The following is a 16982-nucleotide window of genomic DNA, read 5'->3' on the forward strand; positions in this document are numbered from 1 at the left end:
CGCGCCTGCGCACCACGGCAAGTGCGCCGGAGGGAGGAGCGCCTTCCCAACGTCCTTCCTCCTTCCCCTTCCGCCGGCGCGCGGCGGGACCCGGCCCTCCCCCAGGGGCGGCCAGCGCGCATGTGCGGTTGCCAGGGCACCCGTCTCCGGTGAAGGTTTAAAATCAGTGGGGCATGCGCAGTGCTGCTTTTGGCTCTGGAGCGGGGGACGCCACATTGGAGCGGCGACGGAGCGCCCCGCGCAGCGCCGAGCCGGGTACAGTTTGCGCCGCCGCCGCGCCTCTCACGCCGCCCTCCCCGGCTCGGCTCGCCTGGTCGGGCTCGGTTCGCTTCCGCGCCTGGCCGCCCTCCTCCCCGCAATACATGCTCCTGCTCCCGGCCTACGTCTAGCCCCGCTGCCGGGCCCGGCGCGCCGAGGCGAGGGAGTGCGCGGCGGGCGGCGAGCGGGCGGCGGCGCGGCGCTCTGGCCGGACCGTGAGGGGCGACGGCGGGCGGGTGTGGATGGATCCTCGCGTGGCCTGGATCCAGCCCGAGCAGAAAGGCCCCGCGAATGCGCTCTGGATGCAGATCTGGGAGACCTCACAGGGCGTGGGGAGCCGGGGCGGCGCCAGCTTCCCGCACTACCTCTGCCTTAACTCCCCGGCGCTGGACTCCACCGCCACCTCCCCGCCCCGCAACCACAGCTGCGTCCGGCTTGGGACTCCTGGCGGCGGCTGCTCCTCTTCCTCGCCGCCCTCTCCTTCGCCGTCTCCCCCGGCCCTGCTGACCGGACTGGTTGCCGCGGCCGCCGCCGGCCCCGTGGCGGCGAACAGCGGCGGTGATGGAGGGCGGCGGCTGCAGAAATCGCCTTCCGTGTCTTCCTCCTCCTCCTCCTGCTCGTCGGTGGAGTCTGGCACCGAGAGCCCCGGCTTCTCCTCCTCGGGATCTTGCAGCGGAGGCGGCGGCGGCTCCTCCTCTTCCTCCTGTGGTCCCCGGGCGGCAGCGGTGGCTCCTCCTGGGCTGCTGGGCAACGGGGCCGGGCGCGGGGAGTTTTTTAACTTCCACGAGAATCAAGTGAACAGTGTGAACGGGCATCACCAGCCCCCGCACCTCGCGCGCAGCCCCCACCCGCCGCCACCTGCTTCTCCTCAGCAGCACCAGTACCACCCGGGCCGCAGGAAACGAGAGAATAAAGCCAGCACCTATGGGATGAATTACCTACTCTCCGGCAGCCGCGGCGTCGCCATCAACAACTCCCCCCACCAGCCGCGGCAGCCGCTGCAGCCGGCACTGCAAAGCCCTGGCACACCCTGGAAGACCAGGAAATACAGCCCGGGCGTGCAGGGGTGAGCAACCGGCGCCGCGGAGGCCTCTGCCTTCTCAGGGCAAGGGGATGCTTGTCTGTTCCACGGGCAGCCTCCCCAGCCACGAGGGAGGGTGGGCTTGGGTTGCACACACTCCTCTGCTGCCGACTGCAGCAACGAGGGTGGTGATCGGGGATGGGGGTGTTAAACCGGCTTCTTTCATAAATCGGCTCTGGTCGTGGTTGGCTTGGTGGCTCCTGGTTGAAGTAGCAATGCAGGCAGCATCTGGGAACCATCAGACACAGTGGGTTAGGCCTTACCTTATAGTAAGTTGAGAAATTAAGTGTAGGACCACTGCCAGAGTGCTGCTTGGAATGATTCCTGTAGTAATTAAAGCAGAGATGGGAGGGGATAGCTTTTCAAAGCTCCAGGGGGTCAATTCAGATTGCAGGGGGGAAGTGGAAGGCTTTGGTTCAGAGGAGCTCAAAGGAAAACCTTATGTTAATTTTAAAGTATCTATGCATAATCTGTAGCAGACTGGTAGCTTTGAAGAGTGTTAAGAATATTGATTTTTAAATAGCTGACCCTGTAGCTGAAATAAGCATGACAGCCAGTGTGATTTTTATAATGTTTTTGAGGGGAAACATTTTAGCACCACAGTAAGTTGAGCTGACCAATGTCTGAACTGAAATCTTGGCCTTCTAAAGAGTGAATACACTTCTTTACGAAGGCTGTCTTATTCCCTGGTTGTTACTTTCTCGTATTGATGGATAGATATTAGGGCTTAAAGAGATGATTCAGTCTGGCCTGATTTGTGCCCAGAAAGCATGTAGAACTTGAAGTACTTCTGGGGTGCTCGAAGAGACTTTTTGATTTCATGTGGTCAAACTTTATTCAGTCAAGTGGAAATAATGTTTTCTAAAATAATTTTATTCACACAAAATGTGCCAACCACATTGACTGTAGATTATGGTATTTCAAAAATGGTTTGTTGGAACTCCTAAAATCCAGAGCTCTTGTATGGGCATAGGAGGCATTGCATTTCCCTGGAGGAAAATAGGTAAGAATAATAGGGTACAGGGAGTGGTTTAACAGGCAGAGAAATTTTAAGTGAGATTGACACTCAAGGTTAGTGTCCTTTTTCTCCTTTGAGTGGATGCATCAGGCATTGAGTGCATTAAAGTTATCCAGAAGTATTTAAAAGTGTATTTTAAGTTCTGTTTTTGAAAACCATAGCCACCTGTGGTGAGGGGACAAGACATTTGTGGCTACTTTTTTCTTCATTCCAAACTGATGCAGAAAACAAGTTACTTGCAGGAAGCTAAGACTAAGATGTGTCATATGTTAGGATTGCAGCTCTAAAATTCAAATAGAACCATAAAAACAGTCAGAATTTATTTGCACCATTTCCATACAAATGTAGTAGAATACTTAGTTAACATTTCAATTTATCTGTGTAAAACAAGTCAGTGTCACAAAGCTAGTTCTCCAGGCAAACAGATGAGGGAATTGCCTGAGATCATGAAGTTTGTCTAGGGCAAACCAGGAGATAGAATCCAGATGTTGCAGGTTTTGTCCTCTGGCTGTTGGGTAGCATTGTCTTATGCTAGTCACATACCCCTCTTGTCTTCTGCCCCCTTAATTCCTGTTGAATTTCTTTTAATAGAAGTTATGTCACTTCTTAATGTAAAAGCTTATAGAGAATCTGTATGCAACAAAATTGCTTAGACAAGCTTCAGTTGTGCTATTTGGTAGCATGATAGAAGTTATTTTGTTGATGAGTTAATGACAAGCTGCCTGCTATGTATCTTTAATAGTGGAAGCTGTGTTGTTTCCTGGCCTTCTGTAAATGATCTGTTACTACAATGAGACTTGATGGTGGGAGTGGAACACTAGAACAGATAAATACAGCATATGTGATCTCCAGAGTTCCAGATTCTCATGATTAATTTGTCAAATCATTAAGCTTCACAAAATTGTGAATGCCATGGTTTCAGCTGGGTACAAGGAAACTCATGCTAAAGGAGAGCATGAGAGTTGAAACTACAGGCTTATTTAGGAAGCAGTTTTTGCCTTAAACTTAGCATCTGTTACCCAAGATGAATCTTGAACAAACATATACTCTAAAAATAATTACCTGCTTGGTGTTAAATTTTTTTGTAACATACTTGATGATTGAAATAACATAAAAATACTGTCACTGATGGAGTAGCTTTAGGTGTCTACTCGTACCTGTCTATTAGTGAGTTTGATTTTTTCAGTGTTTCTTGAAGTTAGGCTGGTATATCATCTGGCTGTTCAACTGAAAATGCACTGGAAAAAATTGGGGCAGGAACAGATCCCTGCAGAAGTTTTTCCAGTGTCCTTTGCATTCTTCACTTGTTACCTAGTGTTACTTGGAATTGTCCATGCTGAAGCATCACTTTTATAATTATAATGGCTCCCAGGCTGCAGTAGTACTTCTGGTGAGTTACTACCTTTTGAAAGTGGCATGCAAATCTTTGGTGAAGTAAATAGTATCTATCCCTCATAGAACACAGTAGGTGTACTTGATTAGATTTCATCCTAAAGCTATGGTTTAGCTTGCCTTTGGAGTGACCTGTATGTTACATTTGTCAAGATGTTTGGGAGAAGTGGAGTGAAGAGGATGAGGCAATCCTTATTTGTTCCAATCCTTTAACTGATTGGTTGATATAGCGATAGTGTAAATAAATACCTGGATTTAGTTTAGGGATACAACATAGTACAGAAGACTGACTCAATGATTGTTTTTCTTGGGTCTGAGGCAGGTAAATGTCTCTTATAGTATTATTAGATTAGTTCAGAACTACATGTGATTTCTTGCTAGTATAAAGTATTCTTGTAAGTGGTTGTGAGCTAAATCTAGAATCTTAAGGTCCTGCTGTTCAGCACGTCAAAGTAATTTTTATTTCTATAGTCTCTATTTTAAATATAGTTGAATAATTTTAGCACCCAGAGAGTTCCTACTGAGGACTCTGCTGCTAGGTTTGTATAACTTATGTGAACAGGAATATGGCAATTTTCTCTTAAGATGTAATTATTTTCTAGTGTAGAAAATATCTGAATTAATTCTCCTTTTTAATATTATTTTAACCAAGTGAATTAAGAGTTAAGATATTTTTAACAGTATGAGCCTAGTCTGCTTAATACTCTTAAGTATTCAGATTAATTGTATATTCTGTAATGAGATTACTGCAGAATCAACTGACATGCCTACTTGGTGCAAAACAGTGCTATGCAGAAACAATAGAACTGGCTTATTTAGTGTTAGTATGGGTAGCAGAAGTGGTATGATACATTGAAACGATATTCTACCTGTGCTAATTAGCATTACATGATAGCTTGGAGCTTACTGCATCCTTTTTTCCCTCTCCATACTTGTTATTTACCATCTTCTGCTAATGGCACAAAAAATGTATCATAGAGCACAAGAGGGCAAGAACATCTGTATTTGATTAGGCCAAAGAAAGAATCAGATATGCATCCTGACTGGTGGTCAGTAACAGATGCCTGGGAAGAACTCCTATAAACAAAATAAGCTTGTGATGCTTCCCTGGAACGCTTGCTTAAGCCTTCAGTGGTTTGCAGCTGAACAACGCTGTACCAAAAGTGATGTCCTGAAATCCCTTTCTGTAGCTACTGGGATGTGCTGTTATTACTGTACATTAAGCCTGTATTAAGTTTCTTTTATTTCTTTACCTATATGCTGATGTGTTAGCTTCTTGCTTTTATTATTGTACTCAGTATTCTTATTTTATATTTTATTTTATTGCTGAAATTTGGCACCAAGGTATATTTTGGGGGGTTTTGTAATACGCAGCTCCACTAATAAAAGTACGTTGCTTTCAGGACCTTACATAGCTGTAATTACAGCGTCACAGCATGATTGAGGTTGGGAAGGGACCTCTGGAGAACATATAATCCAATCTCCCTGATCAGGTGGGGTCACACAGAGCACATGGGACAGGACTGTGTCCAGCCAGATTTTGAATATCTCCAGAGAAGCAGATGCCACAAGCTTTCTAGCCAGACTGTTCCAGTGCTCTGTCACCCTTACAGTAAAGAAGTTTTTCCTTAGATTCAGGTGGAACTTCATGTGTTGCAGTTCATGCCCTGTTGCTGGGCACCACTAAAAGAACTCTGGCTGCGTGTTCTTGACACCCTCACTGAAGGTATTTGTACACATTGATATGATCCCCTCTGTCTTCTCTTTTCCAGGCTAAACAGGCCAGTTCTCCAGCCTTCCTTCCTAGTAGAGATGCTCCAGTCCTCTGATCATCTTTGTAGCCCTATGCTGGACTCTCCAGTAGCTCCAGGTCTCTCTTGTACTGGAGAACTCAGATCTGGACACAGTACTTGAGATGAGGCGCTCCCCAGGGCTGAGTAGAGGGGCAGGATCACCTCCCTCGACCTGCTGGCAACACTCTTCCTAATGCACCCCAGGAGAACATTGGCTTTCTTGACCACAAGGCACATTGCTGGCTCATGGTCAACTTGTCATCCACCAGCACTCCCAGGTCGTTCTCCGCAGAGCTGCTCTCCAGAAGGTCAGCCCCCAGCTTGTACTGGTGCATGGAGTTATTTTTTCCCTAGGTGCAGGACTCTGCATTTGCCCTTGTAGACCCTCAGGAGGTTCCTCTCTACCTGACTCTCCATCCTGTCCAGGTCTCTCTGAATGCCAGCAGAGCCCTCAGGTGTCTCAGCCACTCCTCCCAGCTCGGTATCATTAGCAAACCTGCTGAGGAGGCACTCTGTCCCCTCACCCAGGTCATTGATGAAAAAGTTGAACAGGATGGGACCCAGTACTGAGCCATGGGGGACACCACTAGCCATAGGCCTCCAACTAGACTCCACACCACTGATGATGACCCTCTGAGCTCTGCCTTTCAGCCAGTTCTCAATCCACCTCACTGTCCAATCATAGCTTGCACTTCCTGCTTGCCTATGAGGATGTTATGGGAGACGGTGTCAAAAGCCCTGCTGAAGTCAAGGTACACAATGTCCACTGCTCTTCCCTCATCTACCTAGCCAGTCATTCCATCATAGAACGCTATCAGATTGGTTAAGCAGGATTTCCCCTTGGTGAATTCATGCTGACTCCTCCTGATCACCTTTTTCTGCATATATCTGGAGATGCCATCCAGGATGAGCTGTTCCATCACCTTTGCAGGAATGGAAATGAGGCTCTCTGGGTCCTCCTTCTTGCCCTTCTTGAAGACTGGAGTGACACTGGCTTTCTTCCAGTCCTCAGGCACCTCTCCAGTTCTCCAGGACCTTTCAAAGATGATGGAGAGTGGCCTGGCAACAACATCTGCCAGCTCCCTCAGTACCTGTGAGTGCATCCCATCCAGACCCATGGATTTGTGGATGTCTAGCCTGCCCAGAAGATCTCTAATTCTATCTTCCTTGACCAAAGGAGAGTCTTTCTTTCTCCAGACTTTCTCCCTCACATCCAGGCTCTGAGATTCTTGAGGGCTGCCCTTAGCAGTGAAGACTGAAGCAAAGAAGGCATTCAGTAATTCTGCCTTCTCTGTATCCCTTTTCACCAGGGCCCCCACCACATTCAGCAGTGGGCCCACATTTTCCCCAGTCTTTTTTTTTTTTTTTTTTTTTTTTTTTTTTTTTTCGCTACTGATGTATTTGAAGAAGCCCTTCTTGTTATCTGGCATAGGATGTCAAAGACATACTTTCAAATGGGCCTTAGTCTTCCTTGTCACATCCCTGCAGTTTATGATCACATTCTTATATTCCTCCCCAGCAGCCTGTCCCCTCTTCCACATTCTGTGTATTATCCTCTTCTGTCTAGAGTTTTGCCTGGAGCTCCTTGTTCATCCATGTGGGTCCACTGCACCATTTGCTGGACTTATTTCTCTTTGGGATGCACTGTTTTTGATCTTGGAGGAAGTGATGATTGAGTACTGGCCAGCTCTCTTGGATTCCGCTTCCTGCTAGGGATTCCTGCAGGTAACTCCCTGCAGAGGCCAAAGTCTGCTGTTCTGAAGTCCAGGGTTGAGATCCTTGTCTTGCTTCCTGCAGAGATTCTAAACTCCACCATCTTGTGGTCACTGCAGCCAAGGCTGCCCCCAACCTTCACATCTCCAGCCTGTCCTCCTTTGCTTGGTTAATACAAGGTCCATTAGCACACCTCTCCTCGTTGGCTCCTCCACCGCCTGTGTCAAAAAGTTATCATCAGTGTACTGCAGGAGCCTCCTGGACTGTTTGTGCCTTGCTGCGTTGTCTTTCCAGCAGATATCAAGTGGTTGAAGTGCCCCATGTAAATCAGGGCTGGTGTTGTGAGGCTACTTCCTGCTGTCTGTAGAAGGCCTCATTGACTTCCTTTGCAAATCAGTATTCAGCTGTCCTTTGGCTGAGCTGGAGAAATTGAAACTTTTGAAATTCCATGAAATCTTTAGTGTCTGTACTTGTACGTACAGCACCTGGAAAGGCTCGTGCGCTTACGCCACTCATCATTGTACTTAGTGCTATCTTTCTCTAACATTCTAATAAAGAATCAACACAATGAGTTATACTCCATCCACACTACTGTTATTTCTGTTATGCACTACTATAGGTGAATACCTGTAGTGAAAGTGTTAAGAGACAGGCAGTGCTGGCAATGTGTATTAGATTCTGGCTTTGGGATCAGGGTGAAACTTGACAGTATATACAGTAATACTCAAAGAGAAAGGCAAGGGTAGTTGCTTGTTGTGGTAAGTAAATTTCTGGAGAGAAACTTGACGGAGCATCAGGAAGTGATTGAATGTGTTATTATTCTCATGCCTAAATATTGGTATGCAGCAGAGTTTAAGGATAACTGCAGAATGAATTGTCAAACAGAACATGCAATACTCTCTGCAGCCAACTGAGCTAAGCAGCTAAAGCTCAAAAGCATTCTTTGCAAAGTAGATATTTAGCATAGAATTAGAGGGACTGGTGATGGGATGAAAGGAAGATTTTGGAGCAGTAGTCTTGAAACAGTGTCATAGTAGAGACTAGAAAGGTTGAAATACAGTAGTAAGAAATGACAAGGGTTTATATGATAGGTGCCCACATCTGTTTTTAGAGGAGAATAAGATATGTTTAGAGCAGTTTAATCATGATATCAGTCTTATCATTCTCTTCAGTTGTTCAGTTTTGGCAATAGACTTAATTGATGTTAAGAACATAGGAACAGCTGTAATGGGTGAGTCCAAAAGAGGCTAGTTCCAAGTGTTTTGGGAGGAATGTATCAATGTGAGTCTGGAGTGGTATTTCCTGGAGTAGTGTCTCAGATTTCAATGATCTATGGCTCTAGGCTCTACCTGAGTTACAGACAGTGCATTGTTAACAGATTTTTATGGAATTTATATGTGAATGGCCTAACTTTCCTTGAGCCTCTGTGAACATCTGGCATCAACAATATCCTGATGTAAGGTGCTCTTTGATTAAATTATGTGTTATATAAAGATCTAAAACCTTTTTTTTTTTTTTTTTTTTTTTTTTGTTTCAAGTCTATCACTTGAGAGTTGTACTTAGTGCCCACCTCAGGTCTGTGCATTAATGAGACAGTCTGTGCCCATTCTTTGCATCTGTTTAACATGATACAACTTTTCCATTCCCTCTTGTACCTGACAGTTGCCCCTTTTTTCCTGGCTAAAGGGCTTCTAGTCTATTCAGTTATTTCTTGTATAGCAGTTGTTCCACACCTTTGGATGTTCATCTTCTCTGTATTTTTTGCAACTCTGTTTTATCTCTAAAACTGAGGAGCTAGACCTGTGTGTGTGTGTGTGTGTGTGTGTGTGATGGTAGTCCTGCATCTTGATATATTCTATCTTTTTTGTTTCCCAGTTACTAATACTTCAGCCTATTCTTTTTGAGTACTGAGTATTGAGCAGACATTTTTAAGATGATTCTTATTTCAACATCTTGATTCTTGAAGTTGACATTCAGTGCAGAGCCTATAATTCATCATCTTAAAGGTAGAATACCCTCACATTCCTCTCCCATGTGCCTTGCTTTGTTTATCATACCTCAAATTCTGCCTGCTACTTCATTGTGCAGTCTGTCTTTAAGTGACCTTCTGCAGTTTTTCAGTTGGTTTATTCCAGATAACCTGGCAGCCTAAGCAGATTTCTCTTGCTTTACTATTTGTCCGCTTTCCAGATCATTTATCAGGATATTGAACAGCATGGAACTCTTTAGGACTCTTCTGGTGACCCTCCTTTAATATGAAAGCTGATAGTTTGTCTTTTGTTTCCTATTTAAAGCACTTCTTTCTCTGCATGAAGGTCTTTCCTTTTATCCAATATCAGATTAATTTCTTTGCAAGTCTTTATAAGGATATGTGTAAGACATTGTTAATGCCTTTTGGAAATCTCAGTAGATTCTGACAGGACTTCCTTTGTGGTTCAGTGATTTTTTACGAATAATTCCTAATCTTTTTCTTTAAGATATGACTTCTGTTTAAAACAGCTGTGTTGACATTTTGATAACCATACTTACTCCTGTGTTGCATTGATTCTAGCTTTGACTTGGTCGCCTATTATGGATGTCAAGATTGCTGGTTTTGCAGCTTAACATTCCTTGTATGTCAGTGCAGTATTGACTGCTGCTTTTGTGTGAATACCAAATTACCAGGAATAGATGACACCTATTTTATGCTGGAAACTCTTCTACTGAAGAAGTCAGTTTCGGATCAACTCCATGGAAAGTAGGGATCAAGGAAACTTCTCTGGGGAAGTGTGGTGGGGGAAATATTTACCTTCTGTGAATGCTTCTCGTACCTTGTGATCACTTACCTTTGAGCCAGTTTTACGCTCTTGAGGTAATTTATCCTTTCTCTGGCACAGGTTTGTAGCTCATTGAATTCTTCATAATTCTTTTTGATATCCTGAATCTCCCAGTCTTTTCTTTTCCTGCTTTGTGCATGACTTCAGGTTTCTGCAGATGTCTTCTGATAGCTTCCACTTCCTTGTCACAAGAATCTGTTGGTGTCATGTTCTCCCCCCCTCCCATCTAATTGCTGATGCATGCTTTTTCTGAACAAGGAATGTGTTGTCTTTAATAGTCTCTCAAACACCTTATTCTTTTCTTGAGGGTCTTAATTCAGGAAGTTTTCTCTTTTATGTAGTGAACTACTACAATATTTAAATCCCAAAAGAGCTTTTCTAGATTTTGTTGCCTTACAGAGATACTGCATCTGAATGTGCAGGACTTGCTGTTAGTGGCTCTTTGAGAGATGCATTTTGAACAAGACTTAAGCCTGCTGCTCAAGAGTAGTCGAGAGTTACTTCTCTTAAGGTTTCAGTGGCTAACTGGATGTGATGCTTACCTGATCTACACGGAGATAATCAGTCTGTCATTGTTAATGTGTTTCTGCCCTTGCAGTTTTTCCTTATCTGAATGTTAGTCACTTGCTATCTTTGGGCAACTGGAAAAGTGTAATATTAAAGACTGGAATTTCAATGTTTAATAATTCTATTTAATGGTTTATTAAGCTTACTAATTCAAATTCAGAATTTTGCATATGGTTTCACAGATGCAACAAAATAATGAAGTAATGTTTATTTGGTGTTGTGGTGAAGTCAGCAGTGTAGGTCAGGTATAGTATACAGCTGTTCAGGAGCTTAGATAGTAGATCCATTCTGTTACTTTAATATCATCTTCAAGTTAATATATTATCAGTTTCATTTTTAGATTTTTATAATGGATTTTTTTCAAATACATCCAGTCATATTCAGAAACTTAGCAATTGGGTTTTATTTGATTGATATCCTTTCACAAAGATTACTTTTTTCTAATCCCTTTTCCCTTTCGAAAAACAAATAAATGGGGGTATTTAAACAAATCTGAAAATTTGTAGCTTAAATCAGTCCAGGAAGTTTAGTTTCTTGACTACTTGAACCGTCAAACGTAAGATAAATTTGGGAGATAATTTTAGATAGTTTCTTGTCAATTAAAATCTAGTCTTGCTCTGACTACAAGAGTTGGGGGCAAGGAGAAAGCTGCACAGACCATGGAGTATCATTAGCTAGGTGTCCATGGTAGTGAGGAGAGCTGGTATATGGAAGAAGAAGAATTGAAACTCCCATTTCCTCTTCTGGGTCATGACTTCTGTTACTTTTGGAGATGTCTTGATTTTAGTTCATGCTGGGAAAAATTCTACAGAATATACTATTGTATAGTATATACTCAGAATATACTATTGTTTCAACTATATTCCTCTATAGTAAACTTTTTTCTAAGTTTTAGGCTGTATCATTGAGCTTTATAACTATTGAATGTATTTGAAAAATTATAACCAATTCTTTTGTATCAGGATGGTTGTTGCAGTGTAAGGTTTCACCTGTAGTGCCATGATGAAATTCTACTTTACAGTAGTTGCACCTAGGGTGGAGGTAGGATATTTCAACAGACTTCTGAAATACCTGCATTGGTCTGCTAAGACTTTCTCTGTTTAAACTTGAAATAAAGTCTTCAGACATCCTTCAGAGTTCATACTTACAGAAAGTTATGTACTTATCCTGTTGTTCATAAACTTTATTTCAGCAAAGCTGTTGAAATGCTGCCTCTGCCTTCCCAGCTCTTTCCAGACTTTTCATACCCCCTAAGTGTTGCATAAAATACGCTATAAATGTGGCATATATTCTTTCATTTTAGAAGGATTCTTGGCTGACTTGTCAGACTTTACAGTTCGAGTAAGATTCTTTACCTGTTATAGCAAGTGTAGTTTTTAGTGTCAGTGGTTCCATATTTGTAGTAAATGCTGCAGTCCCATTTCTGTCCATTTCTTTAGAGTAATCTGTATGCCCAACAGTGCATACATGCTGAAAAGAAACAAGACACTTATTTGAGGACAGTCTCTGTAGCTTATTTCATTCACTTTCTTATTTGTTGATGCTGTTTGAGAATTTTTCTTCACTGCATTGAAGTGAGCCCTTGATGTAACAAATCAATATAATTATATAATAATACTTGCAGATACAGTAAATGATAAAATAGATAAGGGTAGGTGATTTTTCTTAGAAACTTAGACTTTTGTATTGCCTTTTTTAAAGTTGAGGATGCATTTCCTTAATCTTATTTTAACCTGAAGACTAGAAATGTATCTCTGACTTTCCTAAAATATTAGAGGATAAACTTCTGGTAAACAAAAGATGTCTGTCTTGTTCCACAGTTCAGCGTGTAGGCAGCAGTTTGCTATTGTGCTTAATGGTAATGATCTTAACAGCCTTGAGAAGCCTACAATTGGCTAAGATTAACAAACTAAACAGGGTAGTAAGTGGGTCTCTTCTGCATCCCTGTGTTCTTGTCTTTTTCATCTTGCTATAATACTACAGTTGCATTTCATGAGCAAGTTTCACTGTATTTATACAAATACTGCAAATGAAACTGCCTCTCTCCCTCCTCCCTCCCCCCCGCCTTTAAGTCAGTTAAAATGTTCAGCTTTGTTAGGACTGTAACGTAATGGGAATCTTAACATGATGGAAGATAACTAGGTGGTGGGATGATGTTGAAGCCTAAACTGTTTAAAAAGCTGGAAAGAGATCAAAAATATGATTGATGCTGTAAGTTGAAAGAAGCTCTGTAGCTTAAGAAAAAGTCAAGATGTTAACTGTATCAGTAAGTACTTCATGCTTCATGAATTGAAATCGTGTTCCGAACTTATGATACTGTCACGATGCTGAATTAGGAAGCCACAAGTGCTTATGGAGGTTAGAGAGCCTACATGGGCAAAAAACTCAACAAAAAACTGTCCCTGTATTGCCTGGGTGAATATTGTGTTATGATCTATATTTTTAGACACTAGATGACTCCTGCAGCTAGAAGAGAAGGAGCTCTGGGATTGATTAGTTCTGAGCACCATATGGCATCTGGTTCTAGGTACAAATAGTAGAGTTACTCTTTTTGTGAGATTTTCTCCAGTAATCTTGCTTGAGCAAAGAGGACTAGAAGAATATCAACTATAGTAATAAAAAGCATCTAATTTTTTGAGAGACTTTTTCAAAAGGAACAGCCAAACAGGTAAAACGTTTGAAAAGCCTGTATTAAAATAGTGAAGTGTTGTCACATGCTGACTCTGAGGATACCATTGATAGTTATTCAGAAGGACTTAAATGAGGAAGGTGATGTTCTCTGAAAAGTAGAAGCTATTGAATTGAAGAAAATGGGGGCATTAAGCAAATGAAATATAAATCTGTAAGTCAAGTCAAAGGGTTTGAGAACTGGTTGGCTGAAGGTATTTAAAACTGAAAACATTAAATATCAAAAGCAAGAAACTTCTAGAGTCACTAAGACTTAAGAGATCAGAAGTATAGAAGGGTACTTAGGAGAGCTCAGACCAGTTAATGCCATTGATCTCTGCCAGAGAAGGAGTTAAGAGTTTTCACCAGAACTTTCTTTGACTTTTAGGAACTGTTGTTTTAAATCTCAGTAAGAAGCATTTAAATCTGCCAGTGGAATTATAACTGTTGTGTAGTGGTATTTTATTGTATATGCCAAACAGTTCTAGAGGAATTCTGTGAAACCACAGTGTATAGTTTGAACTTTCAGTGAATTTTGACTATTTAGCTCTTGGTGGTGTTGTCTCATGCAAATGAAAGCATAGGTGAAGTGCTACCTTCTCAGTGCAAGAAAATGAAGAGTTGGTGTTTGAGATAGCAGTCTGATGAAGGAAATAGATTAGTGATGAGTAGTATTCTTTGAGTCTTTCATGCTGTCATTAAAAACTATGATAGCATAAATCCACTGAACAGAGGCTCAGTGGGATGCTGAAGTGTGTGTGTGCTGGCTATGTTTTTGACCTTGCTGCCTTGTTAGGGGCTGTCGTTGAAAGAGTACACTGTGTATGGCAGAGGCTGCAGTGCATAGGGGAACTGAGACCAGTTTTATTTTCCTCCCTTCCCAATATGGGATACCTGCTATAAGCAGTTCTTTCTTCTCAGGAATGTGTCCTGTACTGATCAGATTTGGTTGATAATGTAACAGAATAGAACTAAGTTGCACGAGTAAACATATGGAAGGAGCTGGTACAACCTTTTATAAAAGGCAGTTGTGCCTTGTAGTTCTGTTGCCTAAGGGATTTGTTAATCATCCTAATTAAAGTGGTCAGTTTGATACAGATTTGGATTTTTTCGAAGCATGTTTCTGAGGTTCTGTTGAAAACTGTAAAAACTGTCCTATGTCCGCTGGTGTTATGGGATTAACTGCCAATTGAAAGAATAAGTTATTTACTTCTCTGATAAAAGAAAGTTACCAGTGGAATTACTCAAGTGTTTCTCTTGCTCAGTATATTCATAAATACCTGGCATGAGGAAATGAATGAGGAAAGGACAAACACTAAGAGGATAAAAAAAAAATTAGAGCTGGTTGCAGAAGGTTGCAGTGGGAGCTTATTATTCATTTTTAAGTGATAAAATTGCAGATAAAATGAAGTGCTAGTACATATGAATAGCTGTGTCTGAAGAAAAATAACACAGGTTGTATATACCCAATGGTGGGGTTTTCTTAACAGTAATCAATGTAAAAGACCTTGAAGCTCCTTCATACAGGTTTCTTTTAAAAAGCAGTTTTATGCTAAGAGATCCTCAAAAAGCACTCAGTAGGTATCTTAGCAAAGGAATGGATAATAAAATGGTAACAGGTGTCATGAATTTAATGGTACAATTATACGTTGACTGTTTGCCTTTCTGGTTGCTGTGTCTTTAAAAAGAAACAAAACAAAACACTGAGGCTCTAATAGAGAAATAATGTGTAGAAAAGTCTTAAACTCTAATATTAAGTAAAACCTATGGCCTGTTTTCAGTGGAATTCATTGTAATAGCAAAATCACCATTATAACTGATGCTACGTTCTCCTTTAGACTACACGAAGAAATAATTGATTTCTATGACTTCATGTCCCCTCGTCCTGAAGAAGCAGCTATGAGAAGGGAAGTGGTGAAAAGAATAGAAATGGTCATCAAAGATCTCTGGCCTACAGCTGATGTGAGTGTAACTCAAGCAAATATTAATTTACTTTTCTGATAAATTTTAGAACTTGATTCACTTAATTTCCTTATTTCGTTTTTTGGAGATGAACAGGTAAGACTTCAGCTTAACGTAGTGGACTTAGTGCTGCACCCTCTCTGACACTGACTTTTTATTTAAAAAAAAAAAAAAAAGTGAAGGAAATTCAAAACCTAGATTTCCAGTTAATGAAGGCTACTGATAGTTTGATTTCATTTGGAGAACTGAGGACATAGTTTTTCATGTGCATGTGAGGAAGTAGATTGCTTAAAGTAAAAGATTTTTAAATTGGTTATTTCTGCATAACTTCATTTTGAATATTTGAGTATGACTAGTTAACTACATCTCCTTTTTTACACAGAGTCCTAGAGATTATGTATGTTTAATTTTTTTTAATAAAAGAAAACATTTAAACAGTCAAGACTTTTCTTTTTTTTTTCTTTTTTTTCTTTTTTTTTTTTTTAATACCTTCCCTTTGACATTCAGAGAACTTAGCCCAGCTTTCATTGGGGAAATTGGACTTGACCTCCAGAAGTTTCTTCCAGCCACTTAGTTTCAAACCTATTGTTACTCAAAGTAAATTTTCTTTAAACAACAAAAATTTATCCCAAGGGAACTTAATGTAAACTGTATCTTTATCAATACCAGGCACCAGTGCTGCCATGAACTTGTGTAAAAACACTTCACACCATCATGATTTCATTTTCTCCCAAAGGCAAGCATGAAGGCAGTGGTCATAGTGCAGAAGTAGAGATACCGTAAAACTCATCTACTTTATCCTCATGTGCATTTTTTTTAGTAATAACTTTTTCTCGTGATCAAGAGAGCAGGTGTAGCCACTCAAATGACCCACAGTAGCCCGGCCTTTTCATAGGTCACTTCAAGTGAATGAACTTGTACATTTTGCTGTGTTGTAACGAGAGTGAGAAACATCTCCATCCTCTGGATTGGAAGCATAGTGAAACTATCTGATCTAGACTGCGCAAGTCTCTTCAGCTTAGGTTTTTCCACACACGAACACCTGCCACCACTTCAGTGAAGTGCAGAATATACATACTATATCATCAGTTTCCTAGGTATTGCATTCAGCCTCAGAAATGAGAACCTACACACAATTTGTGTTACCTATCTGTCTAAAACTTGGGGAATCAATGAACTACTTCTGTAGAACGAATAATCATCCTAACCCTTCCTTTCCTCCTCAGTCCATATCATGTCCTTAGACAGCAGTTTTTACTCTGAGAATAATGTATGCAGTGTTCCCCTGCAGTGTAATATTCTTCAGACTCCTTTTTAGATTACTCTGGAAAGCATATTGAGCCACACTTCTTATCTGTACAAAACCACTTACTACTCATATACCTTGGGTCATGTACTATCCTACCTGGAATTTCTAAAGGAAATAAGCTGAGCTCTGTGAAAATAAAATCCCATTTTAAAAACTATTCTAAAAATGCTATCCTAGCTTTCAGGTACCTTTTCCCTACCACCTCTTTAGAACTGTATTTAGAAGCCTTGAAAGCTAGTGCTTCTGATTCAGACTTTGGGCTTGTTGGCCCAAAAAGCCCATCTAATTTTTCTAATTATACCACTTTATCAGATAAGGTGTTTGGTTTGATCTCTAGGTAGAACTAGGCTCATAGAAAACAAGTCATTCAACACTACAGAGGTTCTTCAGTGAACCGTTCCTGAAA

At 41.5% G+C, this 16982-nt stretch overlaps 1 protein-coding gene across 4 annotated transcripts in view; it reads left to right on the top strand.

The window, feature by feature from the left end:
• Positions 1 to 205: 205 nt before the first annotated feature.
• Positions 206 to 16982, top strand: part of TENT4A (terminal nucleotidyltransferase 4A) — a 61811-nt gene continuing 45034 nt past the window's right edge. For all 4 annotated transcript variants that reach the window (XR_009957458.1, XM_062567985.1, XM_062567986.1 and 1 more), the window contains exons 1-2: positions 206 to 1324; positions 15144 to 15267. Coding sequence is in view for 3 of the 4 variants with exons in the window: in XM_062567985.1 (XP_062423969.1) it covers positions 501 to 1324; positions 15144 to 15267 (948 nt within the window). In the remaining variant the exon portion in view is untranslated. The remainder of the gene's footprint in view (positions 1325 to 15143; positions 15268 to 16982) is intronic.

The sequence above is a fragment of the Rhea pennata genome, chromosome 2 (genome assembly GCF_028389875.1).
Source record: "Rhea pennata isolate bPtePen1 chromosome 2, bPtePen1.pri, whole genome shotgun sequence".
NCBI lineage: Eukaryota > Metazoa > Chordata > Aves > Rheiformes > Rheidae > Rhea > Rhea pennata.